Here is a 20,773-nt window from a genome sequence, read left to right as displayed (position 1 = left end):
GGGAGGCCCCGCGGGGCGGGGGGGGCGGGGCTTGCAGCGTTGGCCACGCCCGGTTATGCAAATAGGAGTTAGAGAACACGCCCCTTTATGCAAATAGCGCTGTGAGGACACGCCCCCTTTATGAGAGGCGCGGGGGGCGATGCAGCGCAGCCGCGCGCTGATTGGTGGGGGAGGTCACGTGGCTTTCCGCGGTCACGTGGGTTCCCGGAAGGCGGCGGCGCCGCTCGGCGGGCCCGGGATCGCTCAGGCTGCCCCGGGACCCCCGGGATCCCCGGAACCCCCCCGACCCCGACCCCCCCGGCATGGCGGAGGGCGGCCCGCGGCGGCTGCGGCCGTGGCTGCTGGAGCAGCTGAAGAGCGGCCGCTTCCCGGGGCTCGTGTGGGACGACGAGGCTCAGTCGGCGCTGAGGATCCCGTGGGCCCACGGCGGGCGGAACGGGGCCAAGGGCGGCGCGGGGGCGGCGCTCTGCAAGGTGGGGGCTGAGGGGGCGGGGCTAGGGAGGGGCGGGGCTAACGGAGGGGCGTGGCTAACGGAGGGGCGTGGCCAATGGACGGCCCGCGCTGTGCGAAGCCATAGGAGGGGGCGGGGCTTGGACCGCGCCCCCTTCGGGGAGGAGCAAGGCCGGGGGCGGGGCTTGAGGAGGGCGGGGCCGAGCTATGCAAAGTGAGGAGTGGGCGGTGCCGGGCCCGGGGGTTGTGGCGAGGGCGGGGCTAGAGCGGTGGTCCGTGAGACGGGGCGGGGCTTTCGCTATGCAAATTGGGTGGGCGGGGCTGTGGGCGGGGCCTGGGCGGGTCCCTGATGCCATTGGCCGTGGCAGGCGTGGGCGGAGTACAAGGGGCGGGTCCGGCCCGGGGACCCCCCCGACCCCGCGGGGTGGAAGACGCGGCTGCGCTGCGCCCTGGCCCGGAGCCCCGAGTTCCGCGCGGTGCCGGGCCGGAGCCGCTCCGACGGGCCCTGCCCCTACCGCGTGTACCGGCTGCTGCCCGCCCGTGGTGAGGGGGGCACTGGGGCGGGGCAGGGGGCGGAATGTGGGGGGCACGGGGGGGCGGGGGGGACACGGCAGACGTGGGGGCAGCACCCAATTGGGAGGGGAGTGAATGGAGGGTGGAGAACGCGGGGGAGGGGCAAAGTCGGGGCACAAAGGAAATGGGGTGGGGGGACAGAATATGGGGGGCACCGTGGGGGGAGGGGACTCAATGAAGGGGCAGAGGGCGAACCCCCAAACTGGGAGGAACCTGAGTGGGGCAGGGAATTGAGGCTGGGGGTACCCGAATATGGGGAACCCGAAGGGAGGAGGTCCGAGGGTAGGGGCCAAGTGAGGGTCTAAAGGAAAGGGGGGAGGGGTGCAGGGGGGGTCCGACACCAAATCGCCCCCCCCATTCCAACAGAGCCGAAGCCCTCCAAGGCCCAGCAGAGCCAGAAGGAGGCGGGGCCGAGCCCTGCAGAGCCGCTCCCACCAACCCCGCCCCCTGAGACCCAAGAGGGAGCTCAGGATGATGAAGACCCCGGTGAGAGTGGGGGCAGCTGGGGGCAGTTATGGGACTGCAGAGACAATTATGGGGCTGAGGTGGCCCTGGGGGCGGAGCATCAGGGCGTGGCTGCTGCCTGACCCCGCCCCTTCAGCCGAGGCCCCGCCCCCGGAAGTGCCGCCCCTGCGCATCCAGGTGGAGAGCCCAGAGCCCCTCCCCCCCGCACAGGGTAAGCCCCGCCTCCAAGGGGAGGAGCCACCCACAGCTGAGCCCCACGAGCTGGCCACACCCCCTGTGCTGACTCTGGTGTCCATCCTGCCACACCCCTGACCCCGCCTCCTACTGACCCCAAAACCATCACCCCACCCTCCCCACGGCCACGCCCCCAGCCATGGCCCCGCCTTCCGCTGTGACCTCACGAGCTTCGGCTCCACCCCCGCTCCCCTGGGACTCCACCCCCGCTCCCCTGGGACTCCACCCCCCCTTTGGCCACGCCCCAATCCCCACTTTAGCCCCCACCCCCAAAAGCCCCGCCCCCGCTGTGACCCCGCCCCCCGGTGGGCGGGGCCTCCCATCGCTGCCTGGCGCCCCCTGCAGGAGACTCGGCGCTGCTGCTGCGCCTGCGCCACGGCCCCGCCCTGGCCTGGCAGGGGGCGCTGCCCCCCGGCGAGTACCTGCTGAGTCCTCCGGGCCGCCAGGGGGCGCCGCCGCCGCCGCTGCCGCGCCTGGTGCTGCCGGCGGGGGCGGGGCTGGGCCGGGGGCTCCTGCTCAGCAGCGCCCCCCGCGGGCTCTTCCTGCGCATGCGCCCCGGGGCCGCCCCCGCCGCCGGCACCGTCCGGGGCCCGCACGCGCCGCACGGGCCGCTCCAGCAGGGGGCGCTGCTGCAGCCGTTCGACGCGCGGCGCTTCCGGGAGGGTGAGACCAAATCACCGCGGGGGGGGGGGGGGGGGGGGGGGAAAGAGACCAAATCACCGCGGGGGGGGGGGGAAGAGACCAAATCACCACGGGGGGGGGGGGGGGAAGAGACCAAATCACCGCGGGGGGGGGGGGGGAAGAGACCAAATCACCGCGGGGGAGGGGAGGGGGGACGGACAGACCGACATCGGGGGGAGAGGAAGAGACCATATCACCGGGGGGGGGGACAGATCAACATCGGGGGGGAGGGGGGGGTGGACAGACCGACATGGGGGTCAGCGGGAGAGACCAAATCAGCGCGGGGGGGGGGACGGAGAGACCAAATCACCGGGCGGGGGGGGGGGACAGACCAACATTGGGGGAGAGGGAGAGACCAAAAAAACGGGGGCAGAGGGGGGGGAAAAGGGGGGTCACGGGAAAGACCAAAATACCGTGAGGGGCAATCGGGGGGCCAGACCCAAATCGTGGGTGCGGGGAGGGTCCCCCAAACCCCGTGGGAAGGGGGACCCCTAAACCCCGCAGTGGGAGGGAGGGAGGGTCCCCCAGAGCACTGCCCCTCCCCCCGCCGCTGACCGCCCCCTCCCCCCCCAGAGGTGGAGCTGCACCGGGCCGGGCGGGGCCCCCGCCCCCCGCACCGGGTGACGCTGGAGTTGGGACCCCCCGACGGGGCCCCCCAGGGCGGGGGGCTGGTGCTGGAGGTGAGGGGGGCCGGGGGGGGCTGTGGGTACTGCGGGGGTCCCTAAGGGGCGATGCCGCTGGAGATGTGGGGCTGGGGGGGTCTCTGGGGGGCTTTAGGGGCGTTAAGAGGGATTTGGGGGGGCGGGAATTGAGGGTTTTCAGCTCCTTCTTCCCCCCCAGCTGGAACAGGCCTTTGCCCAGCGGCTCCTGGACACCCCCGAGACCCCCCCGGACCCCTTCGGGACCCCCCCGGGGCAATAAACGCCGTGTCTGGGCCAGGAGAGGCCTCAGTGTCCCCTCTGAGCCCCCCGAGAGCCCCGAACCCTCGGGCACCCCCCCGCTGTGTGTCACTGAGAGGGGCTGGGGGCACCCAGAGGGGCTCTGGGGGGGGCCCAAGTGCCCCCCGAACTCGGGCAGCCACGTCTCGTACAAAGGGGGTTTATTGGGGGGGCACAGGGGGCTGGGGGGGGCACGGAGGGGCTCCTCAGTCGTCCTTGAGCCCCCCGAACACGGAGGACGGGACCTGCTTCTGCTCCAGCTGCACCTCTGCGGGAACGGGGGGGTCAGAGAGCCCGGGGGGGACCCTGCACCCCCCGGTGCCACCGGGACCCCCGCGGCCCCAGCCAGGGCGTGGCCCCACGTGTCCCTCCCTCTGTCCCCACCCACCTCTGCCCCCCTCGGATGCCCTGGGGACCCCCCCATCACCCCCGTGCCCCTCCCCACATTCCCACCCCCCACGTCCTCCCAATGCCCCCCCCCCCAGTCCTGGTGCCCCTCCCAGTTTCAGCGTCCCCCCCCCACTCCCAGTGCCCCCCCCCGTGCCCCTCCCCCCTCATCCCGGTGTCTCCCACTCCCAGTGCCCCCCCCAGTCCCAGTGTCCCCCCGTGCTCCTCCCCCCCCATCCCAGTGCCCCCCTGTGCCCATCCCCCCCCGTCCTGGTGCCCCCCCCAGTCCAGTGCCCCCCTCCCCCAGCCCAGTGCCCGCCCCCGGTGCCCCCCCCATTCCCGGTGCCCCTCCCGGTACCGTCGGGCTCGTCGCCCTCGTCCTCGCCCAGGTCGATCTCCTCGGGGTTCCCCTGCTGGGACAGGGTGGGCTCTGCCCCCGGGAGGGCCTCGGCCCTGCACCCCCCATCAGCACCCACCGCCCGTGGGGCACCCAGAGACCCCCGTGGGGGCACGGCGGGGGAGGGAACTCGGGGGGCTCAGGGTGGGGGAGGACACGGGGACCCTCCCGGGGTGAGCCGGGCCCCCCCTGCAGCCCCTGGGCCGGGGTACCTGGGGGTACCTGGGAGTGAGTGGGCGAGGCCACGCCCACCTCACCTGAGAAACAGCGGGATGGGGGGGTCGGGGAGGGGGGGCAGGTGTGGGTGGGCGGGGTCATTGCCCGGGGTGTGGGGCTCAGGTGTGGCTGGGAGGGGCCGCCCCAGGGCAGGAGGAGCTGCTGGGTGGGCAGCAGGTGGGCGCGGTGGCACGGGCGGGGCACCCACCTGACGAACAGCACCTGCTGGGCGGGGCGGGGCGTGTCCCGCTGGGCCTCGGCCGCCAGCGCCTCCGCGCGCTGCTCCAGCAGCTTCATCTCGTCCAGGCCGCTCTGGCCCGGGGCCAGGTCTGACACTGCCCCCGCAGCCGTCAGGGGGGGCACGGGACCCCCCCCATGGCCCCGGGCCCCCCCCCCCCCCTCCCGTGGGTTCCTCCCCCACCTGTGCCCCCCTGCCCTGCGTCTCCCCAGTAACACATCCACTCGCACCTTCCTGCCCTGGGCCCTTCACCTGTGCCCCCTCACCTGTGCCCCTCACCTGTATCACACTCACCTGTACCCCCTCCCCAGCCCCCCCTTCCTTCACCTGTACCCCTTCACCTGTGCCCCCTCCCGCGCTCTGCATTTCCCCATCTCCTCCGCCTCCCCCTCCCCCTCCTCAGCCCCGTGTCCCCTCCCGTGTCCCCTCACCTGTGCCGGTGGCGCTGCCGGACACCTTGAGCATCTGCGAGGCCATGAAGTTCACCTGGGTGTTGTAGGTGGCCTGCACGCTGCGCTTGATCCGCAGCATCTCGCGGATCGTGTCCTCGTTCCCGTGCCGGATCTCAAACTCCTTCCACGTCTGCCAGAAGCTGCCCGTGATCTGCGGGGACAGCGCCGTCAGCGGCACCGGGGACAGCCCGGGGACAGCCCGGGGACAGCCCGGGGACAGCCCCAACACATGGCACCCACATGACCCTGGGGACAGCCCTGTGACCTTGGGGACACCTCATGGCACCCCTGTGACCCTGGGGACAGCCCTGTGGCCCTGGGGACAGCCCTGTGGGCACCCATGTGACCTTGGGGATGGCCCTGTGACCCTGGGGACACCTCATGGCACCCCTGTGGCCCTGGGGACAGCCCTGTGGCCCTGGTGGCACCCCTGTGACCCTGAGGACAGCCCTGTGGCCCTGGGGATGGCCCTGGGGGCACCCATGTGACCTTGGGGATGGCCCTGTGACCTTGGGGACACCTCATGGCACCCCTGTGGCCCTGGGGACACCCCTGTGGCCCTGGGGACACCCATGTGGCCTTGGGGACAGCCCTGTGGCCTTGGGGACACCCCCGTGACCCTGGGGACACCCATGTGACCTTGGGGACACCCCTGTGACCTTGGGAACAGCCCTGTGACCCTGGGGACACCCCTGTGACCCTGGGGACACCCCTGGCCCTGGGCGCGCCCTGCACAGGGGGCACCCCACAGCACCCAGGTGTGGCCTTGGGAACACCCCCGTGACCCTGGGGACTCCCCAGCACAGGGGGCACCCCGGGGACCCTGGGGACATCCAGGTGGCCCTGGGGACACCCCTGGCTCTCTGACACCCGCAACACCTGGCACCCACACGGCCCTGGGGACACTCGGTGGCTCCTCAGCCCCGGGGCCTCCCCCAGTCTCACCCGGGGGTCGCAGATCTGGGAGCAGTGGGTGCCCCCAGTCCCTCCCAGTGCCCCCAGTCTCCCCCGGGGGTCGCAGATCTGGGAGCAGTGGGTGCCCCCAGTCCCTCCCAGTCCCTCCCAGTGCCCCCAGTCTCACCTGGGGGTCGCAGATCTGGGAGCAGTGAGTGCCCCCAGTCCCTCCCAGTCCCTCCCAGTGCCCCCAGTCTCACCCGGGGGTCGCAGATCTGGGAGCAGTGAGTGCCCCCAGTCCCTCCCAGTCCCTCCCAGTGCCCCCAGTCTCACCCGGGGGTCGCAGATCTGGGAGCAGTGAGTGCCCCCAGTCCCTCCCAGTCCCTCCCAGTGCCCCCAGTCTCACCCGGGGGTCGCAGATCTGGGAGCAGTGGGTGCCCCCAGTCCCTCCCAGTCCCTCCCAGTGCCCCCAGTCTCACCCGGGGGTCGCAGATCTGGGAGCAGTGGGTGCCCCCAGTCCCTCCCAGTCCCTCCCAGTGCCCCCAGTCTCACCCGGGGGTCGCAGATCTGGGAGCAGTGGGTGCCCCTAGTCCCTCCCAGTCCCTCCCAGTGCCCCCAGTCTCACCCGGGGGTCGCAGATCTGGGAGCAGTGAGTGCCCCCAGTCCCTCCCAGTCCCTCCCAGTGCCCCCAGTCTCACCCGGGGGTCGCAGATCTGGGAGCAGTGGGTGCCCCCAGTCCCTCCCAGTGCCGCCAGTCTCCCCTGGGGGTCGCAGATCTGGGAGCAGTGGGTGCCCCCAGTCCCTCCCAGTCCCTCCCAGTGCCCCCAGTCTCACCCGGGGGTCGCAGATCTGGGAGCAGTGGGTGCCCCCAGTCCCTCCCAGTCCCTCCCAGTGCCCCCAGTCTCACCCGGGGGTCGCAGATCTGGGAGCAGTGAGTGCCCCCAGTCCCTCCCAGTCCCTCCCAGTGCCCCCAGTCTCACCCGGGGGTCGCAGATCTGGGAGCAGTGAGTGCCCCCAGTCCCTCCCAGTCCCTCCCAGTGCCCCCAGTCTCACCCGGGGGTCGCAGATCTGGGAGCAGTGGGTGCCCCCAGTCCCTCCCAGTCCCTCCCAGTGCCCCCAGTCTCACCCGGGGGTCGCAGATCTGGGAGCAGTGAGTGCCCCCAGTCCCTCCCAGTCCCTCCCAGTGCCCCCAGTCTCACCCGGGGGTCGCAGATCTGGGAGCAGTGAGTGCCCCCAGTCCCTCCCAGTCCCTCCCAGTGCCCCCAGTCTCACCCGGGGGTCGCAGATCTGGGAGCAGTGAGTGCCCCCAGTCCCTCCCAGTCCCTCCCAGTGCCCCCAGTCTCACCCGGGGGTCGCAGATCTGGGAGCAGTGGGTGCCCCCAGTCCCTCCCAGTCCCTCCCAGTGCCCCCAGTCTCACCCGGGGGTCGCAGATCTGGGAGCAGTGGGTGCCCCCAGTCCCTCCCAGTCCCTCCCAGTGCCCCCAGTCTCACCCGGGGGTCGCAGATCTGGGAGCAGTGGGTGCCCCCAGTCCCTCCCAGTGCCGCCAGTCTCACCCGGGGGTCGCAGATCTGGGAGCATGGGTGCCCCCAGTCCCTCCCAGTCCCTCCCAGTGCCCCCAGTCTCACCCGGGGGTCGCAGATCTGGGAGCAGTGGGTGCCCCCAGTCCCTCCCAGTGCCGCCAGTCTCCCCTGGGGGTCGCAGATCTGGGAGCAGTGGGTGCCCCCAGTCCCTCCCAGTCCCTCCCAGTGCCGCCAGTCTCACCCGGGGGTCGCAGATCTGGGAGCAGTAGGTGTAGATGGCGCGGGCCCGGTCCACCTCTCCCAGTTTGCACTCCATGTCGGCGAAGCGCAGGCACAGCTCCCGCGCCGCGTCGTCCCCCAGCACCTGCGGGGGTCACACGGGTCCCAGTGCCCACCTGTGCCCACCTGTGCCCACCTGGCACCCCCCGACACAACGGGGCCCCCCAGCCCCACACCCACGTGAAGCCCCCGTGACCCCTCGCTGCCCCCACCCCCAGGTGTCCCCAGGTGTCCCCCTGCCCACCTCGATGGCTCTCTGGTAGATGGGCCGCGTGTGGGTGACCCCGAAGAGCTCGGCTGCCCGGCGGATGTAGATGTGGAACATGTCCCGCTGCTGGGCGGGGGGCACGGCCCGCGTGCCCCTCTCGTACACGGCCATGGCCCTGCGAGCCAGCCCGAACTGCTCCTCCAGGCGGGCGTACAGCAAGTAGATGGCTGTGGGGACAGGGACACGGCTGTGGGGACAGGGACACGGCTGTGGGGACAGGGACACGGCTGTGGGGACAGGGATGTGGGGCAGGGACAGGGATGTGGGGACGGGGACAGGGCTGTGGGGACAGGGATGTGGGGACAGGGACAGGGATGTGGGGACGGGGACACGGCTGTGGGGACGGGGACGGGGACAGAGCTCTGGGGACAGGGACAGAGCTCTGGGGACAGGGACAACATGGCTGTGGGGACAGGGACAGGGATGTGGGGACAGGGACAGGGATGTGGGGACAGGGACAACATGGCTGTGGGGACAGGGACAACATGGCTGTGGGGACAGGGATGTGGGGACAGGGACGTGGGGACAGGGACACGGTTGTGGGGACAGGGATGTGGGGACAGGGACGAGGCTGTGGGGACAGGGATGTGGATGTGGGGACAGGACAGGAACTCACCTGGGCACACCGGGGCACCCACTCCCTGTGCCCAAATGGGCACCTGGCCTGGCATCCCCTGAGCCCTCTGTGCCCCCCTGACCCTCCCGTGCCCGTCCTGTCCTCCTGTCCCCCCCGGTGTCCCCCTGTCCGTACTCTTGGCGTGCTGCGGGGGGCACCCGTCCAGCGCCTGCTCGAAGAGGTCCCGCGCCCGCTCCAGCTTCCGGCCCCCGTAACGGGCCACGAACTTGGACAGGTACGTGAGCCACAGGTCCCCCACGTGCGGCCACCGGAACAGCGCGATGCCGCGCTCGTACGCCTGCGGGGACACGGGGACAGGGACATTGACATGGGGACAGGGACACGGGGACAGGGACATTGACAGGGGGACAGAGACACGGGGACAGGGACATTGAAATGGGAATAGGGACATGACGACAGGGACACGGGGACACGGGGCAGTGTCACCACCGGACCAGCGCGGGGACAGGGCATCGTGGCACTGCCAGGCGCCGCTGCCACCTGACAGCGCTGTGACCATCCTGTCACCATCCTGCCACCGCCAGCACCAGGCTGCCGCTGCCATTGTCACCTTGCCACCGCTGGCACTGCCCTGGCACTGTCCTGGCACTGCCACCACCCTGCCACTGCTGCCACACCTGTCACCCACACCATTGCCATGCCATCGCCCCCACCACGTCACCCCTGCCACCACTGTCACCCCAACACAGCCACCCTCCTTTCACTGCCACCCTGTCACTGCTGCCACCCCCGGTCACTGCTGCCACCAGGAGCCATCCCAGGACATGGTGCCTGTGGTGTCCCCAGTGGCCCCTTCAGCCACAGGGTCCCCACTGTGGCCCCAGGACCCTTCCTGGGGTGCCTGTGGCAGCAACAGGGTGCCCATGATGTCCCCAATGTCCCCTCTGTGGTGTCCCCAGCGTTCTCCCTGCGGTGTCTGTGACATTGTCCTCGTCCCTGTGGTGTCCCCAATCCCATCCAGGGCCCCGGGGCCCCTGGATGTGCCCAGTCCCCTCCCTGGGGTGCCTGTGACAGCCCCAGGGTACCCATGGCGTCCCCACCTGTCTCTATGGGATCTCTGTGACAACCACGCTGTCCCCAGGATGTCCTCAACACCGTCCCTGGAGTGTCCCCAACATGCTCCCAGGGTGTCCCACCCAACCCTTCCAGCCATGGGGTACCCTCACTCCTCACTCAGGGTGTCCCCAGCCCCTCTCTGGATGTCCCCTGCCCTTTCTGGATGTCCCCAGCCCCTCTTTGGATGTCCCCAGCCCCTCTCGGGGTGTCCCCCACCCCTCTCTGGGTGTTCCCAGCTGCTCCCCTCCATCCCCCTGCTCTGCCAGGCTGTCCCCGGCTGTCCCTGGGTGTCCCTGGGTGTCCCCGGGTGTCCCTGGGTGACCTTGAAGCTGTCCTCGAAGCGCCCGTGCTCCTCGAGCAGCAGCGCGTAGTTGATGACGATCTGGGGGGTGGCGATGCGCAGGTCCAGGATGCGCTCGTAGACCGCCCGCGTCGACTGCCACGGGGGACAGGGGACAGCGGGGTCAGCGCTGCCAGCCAGGGGAACTGACATGCACCCAGCTGTCCCCCATGTCCACCCCAATGTCCTCCGGTGTCCCCCACACCCAGCCCAGCGTCCCCCATGTCCACCCCAATGTCCTCATGTGTCCCCCACACCCAGCCCAGTGTCCCCCATGTCCACCCCAATGTCCTCATGTGTCCCCCACACCCAGCCCTCTGTCCCCCATGTCCACCCCGATATCCCCAGCTGTCCCCCACACCCAGCCCTGTGTCCCCCATCTCCACCCCAATGTCCCCAGGTGTCCCCCATGTCCACCACAATGTCCCAGGTGTCCCCCACACCCAGCCCTGTGTCCCCCACGCTCACCCCAATGTCCCCAGCTGTCCCCCACAGCCAGCCCAGTGTCCCCCACGCTCACCCCAATGTCCCCAGGTGTCTCCCATGTCCACCCCAATGTCCTCCGGTGTCCCCCACACCCAGCCCAGTGTCCCCCACACTCACCCCAATGTCCCCAGGTGTCCCCTGTGCCCAGGCCGCGTCCCCTCCGCCCTCCAGTGTGGGGTGCCCCCGCTGCAGCCCCGCCGTGTCCCCAGGTGTCCCCCCCAGGTGTCCCTCCCAGGTGTCCCCCCCAGGTGTCCCTGTGTCCCACCTGGAAGGTGCCCAGGCTCTCCTCCAGGTCGGCCAGCATGGACCACACCTTGAGGGATTTGTAGAGCCGGTTCTGGACGGGCTCCGAGCTGTCGAAGTACTCGGCGCGCTTGGCCGGCAGCGCCGTGGCTTTCTGGGGGGGAAACGGGAGAAAAGGGCTCAGAGGGGTCCCCAAAACACCCCCAAAACCCCCAACCCCTCCCAAAACTCCCCGACACAGATCCCAGCCCTGACATCCCCCCTGGGGACAGGGGTGGCCTGTGGAGGTGCCCAGCCCCCTCCATTTTTGGGGCCCCCCGTTTTTGGAATTCCCATTTTTGGGGTTTCCCCATTTTTGGGGTCTCCCCCTTTCTGGTTCCCCCATTTTTAGGGTTTCCCCATTTTTGGGGTCTCCCCCTTTCTGGTTCCCCCATTTTTGAGGTTTCTCCATTTTTGGGGTCTCCCCCTTTCTGGTTCCCCCATTTTTAGGGTTTCCCCCATTTTTGGGGTCTCCCCCTTTCTGGTTCCCCCATTTCTGGGGTTCCCCCATTTTTGGGGTTCCCCCACTTTTGGGGTCTCCCCCTTTCTGGTTCCCCCCACTTTTGGGGTTTCCCCCTTTCTGGTTCCCCCATTTTTGAGGTTCCCCCATTTTTGGGGTCTCCCCCTTTCTGGTTCCCCCCACTTTCGGGATCTCCCCCTTTCTGGCTCCCCCATTTTTGGGGTTCCCCGTTTTTTGGGGCCCCCCTCACCCGCAGGGCCCCGCTGTGCCTCCAGCTCCCCGCACTCGCTCTCCCTGCCCCCAGCCCCCTCCATTTCGGGTTTCTCCCTGTCCCCATTTTGGGGACCCCCCCCATTTCCGGGGCCCCCCTCCCTTTTCGGGGTTGCCCCGGCCCTGCCCTCACCCGCAGCACCCGCAGAGCCTCCTGGTGCCGCTGGTGCCGCAGCTCCAGCTCCCCGAACTCGCACCACACCGCGGCCAGGTCCTCGACGCGCCGGAACCGCACCCGCGTGGCCCGCGCCAGGATGGACCGGGCCTGGGATGGGGACAGGGATAGGACAGGGGTCACAGGGGGACAGGGACAGGACAGGGACAGGATGGACCAGGCCTGGGGACACAGACAGGGACAGGGGTCACAGGGGTCACAGGGGGACAGGGACAGGATGGACCGGGCCTGGGGACAGGGACAAGGGTCACAGGGGGACAGGGACAGGATGGACCGGGCCTGGGATGGGGACAGGGGTCACAGGGGGACAGGGACAGGATGGACCGGGCCTGGGATGGGGACAGGGGTCACAGGGGGACAGGGACAGGATGGACCGGGCCTGGGATGGGGACAGGGGTCACAGGGGGACAGGGACAGGATGGACCGGGCCTGGGGACAGGGACAGGGGTCACAGGGGGACAGGGACAGGATGGACCGGGCCTGGGGACAGGGACAGGGGTCACAGGGGTTTGAAGGTGATGGGGGGACACGGGGGGACAGGATGGACTGTGTCTGGGGGACAGCAGGGTCACAGCAGGACTGGGGGGGTCACAGGAGGACAGGGACAGGACAGGGACAGGACAGGGGTCACAGGGGGACAGGATGGCTCTGCTCAGGGGGGGGAATGGGGGTGAAAAGGGGGTTTGGGGGGACAGGGAATGTGAGAGAGCATCAAGGGGCCATGGGGGGGACAGGAAGGAGCAGGCCTGGGGGGCGACATTCAGGGTTTGGGGGGCCCAGGCAGGTCTGAGGGCGTCATTCAGGGTTCGGGGGTTCTGGGCAGGATTTTGGGGGTCCCAGGTAAAATCTGGGGGTTGTCGTTCAGGATTTGGGGGTGTCAGAGTTTGGGGGTCCCAGGCAGGTTTGGGGGTGGTCCCAGGTGGGTTTGGGGGAGTCATTCAGGATTTGGGGGGTCCCTCACGTCCTCCAGCTGCCCGTTGTCCTCGTAGAAGCGGGCGAAGGCCACCCAGAGCTCGTGGGGGCGGCCGGTGGCGCGCTGGGGATCCACGGTGCGAACGGCCTCGGTGAACGTCTGGATGATCTGGGACACGGGGACACGGGGGGCACGGGGGACATGGGACAGCAAAGGACACGGGGGACACAGGGGACAGCAAAGGACACGGGGGGCACGGGGACACAGGGGACACGGGGGGCAGGGGGGACAGCAAAGGACACGGGGGGCACGGGGGACAGCAAAGGACACAGGGGGCACAAGGGACATGTGGGACACGGCGGGACACAGGAGGACACGGGGGGACATGGGGGACACAGGGGGACACAGGGGACAGGGAGGACACAGGGGACACAGGGGACATGTGGGACACGGGGGGATACAGGGGGACACAGGGGCAGCAAGAGACGCAGGGACGCAGGACACAAGAGGACACAAGGAAACGAGGGCCGTGGGGAAACGGGGGCCATGGTGGGGACACGGGGACAGGGAGGGGACACCGCGGTCAGTACAGCGTCACCGCCAAACCCCCACGCCACCCACCCCCCAACACCCCCCCCCGATGTCCCCAGGTGTCCCCTACAGCCACCCACCTTCCCCCACGTCCCTGCTGCGTCCTCCCGCGTCCCCGTCCTCTCGGGGCGCCCCCCTCACACCCTCCCCCCTCGGGGTGTCCCCTCCCCTCTCGGGGTGTCCCTTCACCTCTCGGGGGGTCCCCTCACCTTGTCGGGGTGCCCCTGGTGCAGGGCCACCCTCTTGTGCCACTCGTGGACGTTGTGCGGGTTCTGCCGCAGGAGGACGCTGTTGAGCAGCAGCGGCCGCCGCGCCATGAGGCGCTCGAAGCGCGCCAGGCGCAGCTCCAGCTCCACCTCCTCTGCGGGGACACGGGGGGGGTCAGGGGATATCAGGGGACACCAGGGGACAAGGGGGGGTCAGGGGACATCAGGGGACAAGGGGGGGGTCAGGGGACACCAGGGGACATGGGGGACACGGGGGGTCACAGGGGTGGGGACACAGGGGGACAACAGGGGACACAGGGGGGTCACAGGGGTCAGGGGACACAGGGGGACACCAGGGGGTCACAGGGGTCAGGGGACATCAGGGGTCAGGGGACATCAAGGGACACAGGGGTCAGGGGACACAGGGGGTCACAGGGGTCAGGGGACACAGGGGACACAGGGGACACCAGGGGACACCAGGGGACATGGGGGGGTCACAGGGGTCAGGGGACACTGGGGGACACTGGGGGACATGGGGCAGGTTCAGGACCCCTGGGCACCCTCGTGCTGGGGACAGGGTGACAGGGACACGAGGGCACTGGGCACCCCTGGGCACCACTGGGGACAGGGACCCCCAGTGGGGGGCTGGGGCCAGTCCAGGTGACCAGACCCCCCCCAGGATGGGGAAACTGGGGAGGGACCCCCAAACTGCTCCTCCTGGAGGAGCCCCCTGAGGTGGGACCCCGCAGCACCCCCAAATCCCCCTTCTGGAGGGGACACTGAGGCAGGACCCCCTGGGCACCCCGAAATGCTCTGGATTTGGGGGGCACGCTCAGGCTTTTGGGGCCAAACCGAGCCAGGGCTGCCTGAGAACCCTTTTGGGGTTCCTACTTTTGGGGTGCCCTCCCTACTTTTGGGGTGCCCTTCCCCCTAGACCAACCCAGCTCCCCCACCTGCTGCTCTGGGACGGCCTCACTCAGCCCCCCTCTACTTCGGGGTGTCCCCCCTCTCATTCCAGGGTGTCCCCCCCATTCCAGGGTGTCCCCTCCACACACTCCAGGGTGTCCCTCCATTCCAGGGTGTCCCCCCCCCATTCCAGGGCGCCCCCCCCCATTCCAGGGCGCCCCCCCCCCTCACTCCAGGGTGTCCCCCCCATTCCAGGGTGTCCCCCCTCTCACTCCAGGGTGTCCCCCCCCATTCCAGGGTGTCCCCCCCCATTCCAGGGTGTCCCTTCCACACGTTCCAGGGTGTCCCCCCTCTCACTCCAGGGTGCCCCCCCCCATTCCAGGGTGTCCCCATCACACACTCCAGGGTGTCCCCCCCCAATTCCAGGGTGTCCCCATCACACATTCCAGGGTGTCCCCCCATTCCAGGGTGTCCCTTCCACACGTTTCAGGGTGTCCCCCCTGTCACTCCAGGGTGTCCCCCCCACTCCAGGGTGCCCCCTCCACACACTCCAGGGTGTCCCTCCGTTCCAGGGTGCCCCCCTCCATTCCAGGGTGCCCCCCCATTCCAGGGTGTCCCCCCCATTCCAGGGTGCCCCCCCCATTCCAGGGTGTCCCCCCCCATTCCAGGGTGTCCCCCCCCATTCCAGGGTGCCCCCCTCCATTCCAGGGTGCCCCCCCATTCCAGGGTGTCCCCCCCCATTCCAGGGTGTCCCCCCCCATTCCAGGGTGCCCCCCTCCATTCCAGGGTGCCCCCCCAGTCCCGGGTGTCCCCCCCCATTCCCGGGTGTCCCCCCCCCTTCCAGGGTGCCCCCCCCCATTCCCGGGTGCCCCCCCATTCCAGGGTGTCCCCCCCCATTCCAGGGTGTCCCCCCCCATTCCAGGGTGCCCCCCTCCATTCCCGGGTGCCCCCCCATTCCAGGGTGTCCCCCCCCATTCCAGGGTGCCCCCCTCCATTCCAGGGTGCCCCCCCCCATTCCAGGGTGTGCCCCCCACACACTCCAGGGTGTCCCCCCCTCCTGCCCATGACCCAGCTGTGCCAGTGTCCCCAGTAACGCTCTCCTTGCCCCCCATCTGCCCTTTTGGGGTGCCCCTGCTGCCCCCCAGGTTCGGGGTGCCCCCACCCACCGTCCTGGCCCCGTCCCAGCTGGGCCTGCGTGTCCAGCAGGGCCCCGATGACGCTCTCCTCGAAGCGGGCGTAGCTGTCGAACACCTGCGTGAAATCCCGCACGGTCATCACGGTCTGCACGGCCTCCTCGTACACATCCCGGGCCTGGGGACAACAGGATTGGGATTGGGATTGGGATCATCCCAGTCTGCACGGCCTCCTCGTACACATCCCGGGCCTGGGGACAACAGGATTGGGATTGGGATTGGGATCATCCCAGTCTGCACGGCCTCCTCGTACACATCCTGGGCCTGGGGACAACGGGATTGGGATTGGGATTGGGATCATCCCAGTCTGCACGGCCTCCTCGTACACATCCCGGGCCTGGGGACAACAGGATTGGGATTGGGATTGGGATCATCCCAGTCTGCACGGCCTCCTCGTACACATCCCAGGCCTGGGGACAACAGGATTGGGATTGGGATCATCCCGGTCTGCACGGCCTCCTCGTACACATCCTGGGCCTGGGGACAATGGGATTGGGATTGGGATCATCCCGGTCTGCACGGCCTCCTCGTACACATCCCAGGCCTGGGGACAACGGGGGACAGGGATGGGGACAGGGATGGGGACAGCGACAGGAATGGGGACGGGGACGGGCTTGGGGACAGGGAACACCGTGGGCTGAACGGGCTCCTTGTGCACGTACCATGGCTGGGATGAGGACAGGGACATGGGTGACACAGACAAGGCACAAGGACAGTGCTGAGGACGTGGAAACACCGCCGGGTGACAACAACGGGTGACAAGGATGGGTGACAAGGACACAGGACAAGGATGGGTGACAGGTGACAAGGACGGGGGACACACAAGTGACAAGGACGGGTGACAAGGACGGCACTGGGGACAGAGAAAGGGACGGGCAAAGCACACAGGAAATAGGAACAGCACCGGGGACAGGGACGCACACGAGCAGATGGACACGGGGTGAGGGAACAGCACCGGTGACACGGGGACAGCGTCGGTGACACAGAGGATGGCACCGGTGACACGGGGGATGGTGACAGAGGGGATGGCATCGGTGACACAGGGGACGGCGCTGGTGACACGGGGGATGGTGACACAGCGGACGGCACCGGTAACACGGGGGATGGCATCGGTGACACGGGGGATGGTGACACAGGGGATGGTGACACAGGGGACAGTGTCGGTGACACGGGGCACGGTGACAGGAGCCAGCACAGAGCACAGGACAGCACAGGGGACACGGGGAACTGCCGGGAGAGGGACGGCGCTGGGGACACGAGGGACAGGGACAGGGACAGCCACGGGGCCAGGGAAGTGGGGGGGTGATGGCCCTGGGGTGGCCAGGGGATGGGGACTGTGGTGGCCCTGGGGAAGGGGACACAACGTTGGCACCGGAGCTGTCATGGCCCCGGGGGGTTGGGACCGGAGCCGTGGTGGCCCAGGGAGGGGCTGGGGGTGGCCTGGGGGCTTTGGGGACAGGAACGGGGCTGTGGCGGCTCTGGGGTGACCGGGATGGCAGCTGGGGACAGAGAGCAGCAGTCTGTCCCATGGGTGTCACTCTGTCCCATGGGTGTCACTCTGTCCCTATGGCTGTCACTGTGTCCCCAGGGGTGTCAGCCTGTCCCCAGGGGTGTCAGCCTGTCCCGGGGATGGCACGGGGACAGCGGGGGGTGTCACCTTCTCGAGGTGGCCGCAGCGCACGTAGCAGTCGGCCAGTGCCCCCCAGAGCCGCCCGCGCTGGTCCGTGAAGCGCGTGAGGCCGCCTCGGATGATGCCCCCGGCGTCCAGCGAGCGCACGCGGTCGGGGTGCTGGGACAGCAGCTCGCACAGCTCCTGCCACAGCTGGGGAAACAGGGCTGTCAGAGACCCCAAAACCACCCCAAAACTGCCCTGAGAGCCCCCAGCTCCTGCCACAGCCCGGGACAGGGGAAGGGTGGCATCAGAGACCCCAAAACCACCCCGGGGTGCTGGAACAGCAGCTCACGGAGCTCCTGCCACAGCTGGGGGGGGACACAGGTACGGCTCAGAACCCCCAAAACCCCACTGAGACCCCAAACACCCTCTGGGACCCCCCAGAACCACCCAGGGACCCCCCAGCCCTGAGAGACACCCAGGATCCCCCAACCCCTCCTCACCCCACAGGTGACCCCCAGCACCCCCCAGCTGTCCAGAGGCCCCCCCTGTGCCCTGCGCTCCCTCCCAGTCCCTTCCAGGTGTCCCCAGGTGCCCTGTGCCCCCCAGGTGTCCCCCCAGGTGTCCCCCCAGGTGTCCCCCATGCCCACCTGGTAGTTGGATTTGCCCTCCCGGGACACGAAGCGCTCGTCGTTCACCAGCCGGGCCAGGACCTGCGCGGCCTCGTCCAGGCGGCCCACGGAGCGCAGGTACGCCACGTACTGCTCGGCCTCCTCGGGGCACAGCTGGGGACAGCAGGGCCACCTCAGTGTCACCTCAGTGCCACCTCAGGGCCACCTGAACCCCCCCTGTACTGCTCGGCCTCCTCGGGGCACAGCTGGGGACAGCAGGGCCACCTCAGGGCCACCTCTCAGTGCCACCTCAGAGCCACCTCAGAGTCACCTCAGGGCCATCTCAGTGCCACCTCAGGGCCATCTCAGTGCCACCTGAACCCCCCACATACTGCTCGACTGCCTAGGGGCACAGCTGGGGACAGCAGGGCCACCTCAGTACCACCTTAGGGCCACCTGAACCCCCCACGTACTCCTCGGCCTCCTCGGGGCACAGCTGGGGACAGCAGGGCCACCTCAGGGCCACCTCAGCGACCGAGCGTCCAGCCATCGCCCCGAGGTGACGCTGCCAGCTGAGCCCCCATGCTGCCGTGTGTCCTCACCCCAGGGTGACGCTGCCACGCGTGCCACTGCCACAGGGCGATCCTCCAGGTGTGCCCCCATCCCCAGGTGTGCCAGGTGCGTGTCCCCATCCCCAGGTGTCCCTGGGTGTCCCTGGCTGTGTGTCCCCGGCTGTCCCCAGGTGTCCCTGGCTGTCCCCAGGTATCCCTGGCTCTGTGTCCCCGGCTGTCCCCAGGTGTCCCTCGCTGTCCCCGGCCGGCCGTACCTTGAGGAAGCGGCGGAAGACGCGCACGGCGGTCTCGGGCAGGGGGTGTTTCCGGACGAAGCTCAGGTACTGTGGCCACAGGCGCCGGTGCTGGGTGATGGGCAGCGCCCGCAGCGCCCGGTCGAAGGTCCGGCGGGTGCGCGTGATGCGGCCCTGCTCCGCCAGGAACTGGCAGTAATCCAGCCAGATCCGCGGCATCTGCGGGGCGGCGGCGTGAGGGGGCACCGGGGGCGTCCCCGTGTCCCCAAACCCTGTGCCACACCTCGCCCTCGCCGTGCCCCCCACGCCCCGTGTCCCCTCCGCGTCCCTCCTATCCCCCCACGTCCGCCTGGCGCTCCCTGTGTCCCCCCCGTGTCCCCCTGTCCCTGCACCCCCGTGTCCCCCCCGTGTCCCCTCGGTGTCCCCTGACCTTGTGCATGAACACCAGGGCTCTCTCGTGGACGGCGTTGGCCTCCTCGAAGGCGGGGTCCGAGGGGCAGCGCCCTTTGACCTGTGCCCGGCGCTGCCGCAGGTACTGGTACCACAGCTTGTAACTGGGACGGGGACAGCCCTGTCACCGCGGCCAGCCTGGCACCAGGGACACCCCTGCCACCTGTGCCACCCCCGTCACCGGAGTCACCCCCGGCCACCTGGGCCACCGGGGCCACCCAGCACCTGTCACCTGTGCCACCCCTGTCACCGGAGTCCCCCCCTGCCACCTGGGCCACCCCTGCCACCTGCTGTCACCCTGACAGGACCCAGCCCGTCCCCGCCACCCCCGAGGGGACACAGCGGGTCCCCGCCACCCCTCTGCCCACACAAAGGCACTGAGGTGCCCCTGTGCCCCCCAGATGTGCCCAAGTGTCCCCCAGGTGTGTTCTAGGTGTCCCCCAAGCGTGCCCAGGTGAGCCCCCAAAGGTCCCTGTACCTTCCAGGTGTACCCCAGGTGCCCCCGCTGTCCCCAAGTGCCCCCAGGTGCACCTCTGGTGTCCCGAGGTGTGCCCAGGTGCCCCCAGGTGTGCCCCAGGTGCCCCCAGGTGTACCCCAGGTGCTCCCTGCTATCCCCATGTCCCCCCAGGTGCCTCCAGGTGCCCCCCGCTGTCCCCATGTCCTCCCAGGTGTAGCCCATATCTCCCCAGGTGTGCCCAGGTGCCCGTACCTGCCGGGCAGCTCCCTCAGGGCCCTCTCGTAGATCTGGTTGAGGCGGGGCCGGGGCCCGCGCTGCCGGGCCTGGGCGTAACGGAGCCAGCCCCGCACCGAGAACGGGTTCCTGAGCAGCTCCTCCTCGTGCTGCACCTCCTCGTCCTCCTGGGGACACCCATGGGGACACATCAGGGGACAGCTCAGGGGACAGGGGACAGCTCAGGGGACAGGGGACACATCAGGGGACAGGGGACACATCAGGGGACAGGAGACAGCTCAGGGGACACGCACAGGGACAGCTCAGGGGACACCTCGGGGACAGGGACAGGGCAGCCCCTCCTGGTCCTCCTGGGGACAAGGGCACAGGGGACACAGCGGACAGGACACTTCCTCCTGGGACCCCCGAGGATAAAGGGTCAGCAAAGGGAACGGGGAGGTGGAGACAGGGATGGGGACAGGGACAGGGATGGGGACAGGGATGGGGACGGGGACGGGGATGGGGACAGGGATGGGGACAGGGATGGGGATGGGGACAGGGGACAGGGACGGGGACAGGGATGGGGACAGGGGACAGGGACGGGGGACAGGGACGGGGACAAGGCCACCAAATGAGCCGCGGGACGGGGACACGGGAAGGGGGACAGCGATGGGGACATGGGGACAGCGATGAAAGAGGGACGGGGACGGGAGCCCGGGGCCTGTGAATGGGGGCTGGGGACAGGGAACGGGAAATGAGAACAGGGACGGGCCCTGCGGCCGGGGACAGGGACAGGAGGGGACGCAGCCCCGCGCTCACAAAGCACAGCTCGGGCCGTTCCGGGCCCGGCCCCGCTCCGGGATCCGCCACCGCGCCGGGCCCCGCTCCCGGCTCCGCTCCCGGCCCCGCCCCGAGCTCCGGTTCCGCCACCGCTCCAGGCTCCGGCTCCGGCTCCGGCTCCGGCTCCGGCTCCGGCTCCGGCTCCGGCTCCAGGCCGAGCCCCGCTCCCGGCGCCGCTCCCGGCGGCTCCTCCCGCTCCGCCATCTCGGCCTCGGCTGCCGCCATTTCTCCGCCCGCACTTCCGGCGCTCTGCCCTCACTTCCGGCGCCGCTCCGGA

At 69.7% G+C, this 20,773-nt stretch overlaps 2 protein-coding genes across 2 annotated transcripts; one reads left to right on the top strand and one right to left on the bottom strand.

Moving 5' to 3' along the window:
- The first annotated feature begins 209 nt into the window (after nucleotides 1-209).
- Nucleotides 210-3,346, top strand: LOC116437062 (interferon regulatory factor 9-like). The gene is made up of 7 exons (XM_032094622.1): nucleotides 210-473; nucleotides 819-993; nucleotides 1,390-1,509; nucleotides 1,625-1,699; nucleotides 2,068-2,385; nucleotides 2,977-3,083; nucleotides 3,244-3,346. Exons 1-7 carry the CDS (start codon nucleotides 303-305, stop codon nucleotides 3,322-3,324), a joined length of 1,047 nt encoding a protein of 348 aa, XP_031950513.1. The 5' UTR covers nucleotides 210-302; the 3' UTR covers nucleotides 3,325-3,346.
- A 139-nt stretch (nucleotides 3,347-3,485) lies between these two features.
- On the bottom strand, nucleotides 3,486-20,772 carry XAB2 (XPA binding protein 2). Its single transcript, XM_032094490.1, has 19 exons — nucleotides 20,476-20,772; nucleotides 19,696-19,844; nucleotides 18,967-19,090; nucleotides 18,558-18,755; nucleotides 17,771-17,905; nucleotides 17,166-17,330; nucleotides 15,482-15,626; nucleotides 13,413-13,564; nucleotides 12,661-12,780; nucleotides 11,658-11,789; nucleotides 10,778-10,909; nucleotides 10,009-10,122; nucleotides 8,745-8,907; nucleotides 7,970-8,160; nucleotides 7,688-7,810; nucleotides 5,011-5,182; nucleotides 4,550-4,676; nucleotides 4,087-4,181; nucleotides 3,486-3,609 (listed from the first exon to the last, which is right to left on the bottom strand). The coding sequence occupies exons 1-19, from the start codon at nucleotides 20,719-20,721 to the stop codon at nucleotides 3,548-3,550; spliced, it is 2,745 nt and encodes a 914-aa protein (XP_031950381.1). The 5' UTR covers nucleotides 20,722-20,772; the 3' UTR covers nucleotides 3,486-3,547.
- Nucleotide 20,773: the final 1 nt, after the last annotated feature.

The sequence above is a fragment of the Corvus moneduloides genome, chromosome 32 (genome assembly GCF_009650955.1).
Source record: "Corvus moneduloides isolate bCorMon1 chromosome 32, bCorMon1.pri, whole genome shotgun sequence".
Lineage (NCBI taxonomy): Eukaryota > Metazoa > Chordata > Aves > Passeriformes > Corvidae > Corvus > Corvus moneduloides.
Note: the sequence above shows the minus strand (reverse complement) of the source record. Positions and strands in the feature narration are given on the sequence as shown.

What these genes read in the sequence shown, in the direction of transcription:
- LOC116437062 (XM_032094622.1), top strand. Translation starts at nt 303, where the DNA reads ATGGCGGAGGGCGGCCCGCGGCGGCTGCGGCCGTGGCTGCTGGAGCAG. An exon ending in GCCCCTCCCCCCCGCACAGG is followed by an intron (nt 1,700 to 2,067) that starts GTAAGCCCCGCC and finishes CGCCCCCTGCAG; the next exon opens with GAGACTCGGCGCTGCTGCTG. An exon ending in GCGGGGGGCTGGTGCTGGAG is followed by an intron (nt 3,084 to 3,243) that starts GTGAGGGGGGCC and finishes CTTCCCCCCCAG; the next exon opens with CTGGAACAGGCCTTTGCCCA.
- XAB2 (XM_032094490.1), bottom strand. Translation starts at nt 20,721, where the DNA reads ATGGCGGCAGCCGAGGCCGAGATGGCGGAGCGGGAGGAGCCGCCGGGA. An exon ending in AGAGCCTGGGCACCTTCCAG is followed by an intron (nt 10,123 to 10,777) that starts GTGGGACACAGG and finishes CCCCCGTGGCAG; the next exon opens with TCGACGCGGGCGGTCTACGA. An exon ending in CGAGGGCGACGAGCCCGACG is followed by an intron (nt 3,610 to 4,086) that starts GTACCGGGAGGG and finishes CCGTTCCCGCAG; the next exon opens with AGGTGCAGCTGGAGCAGAAG.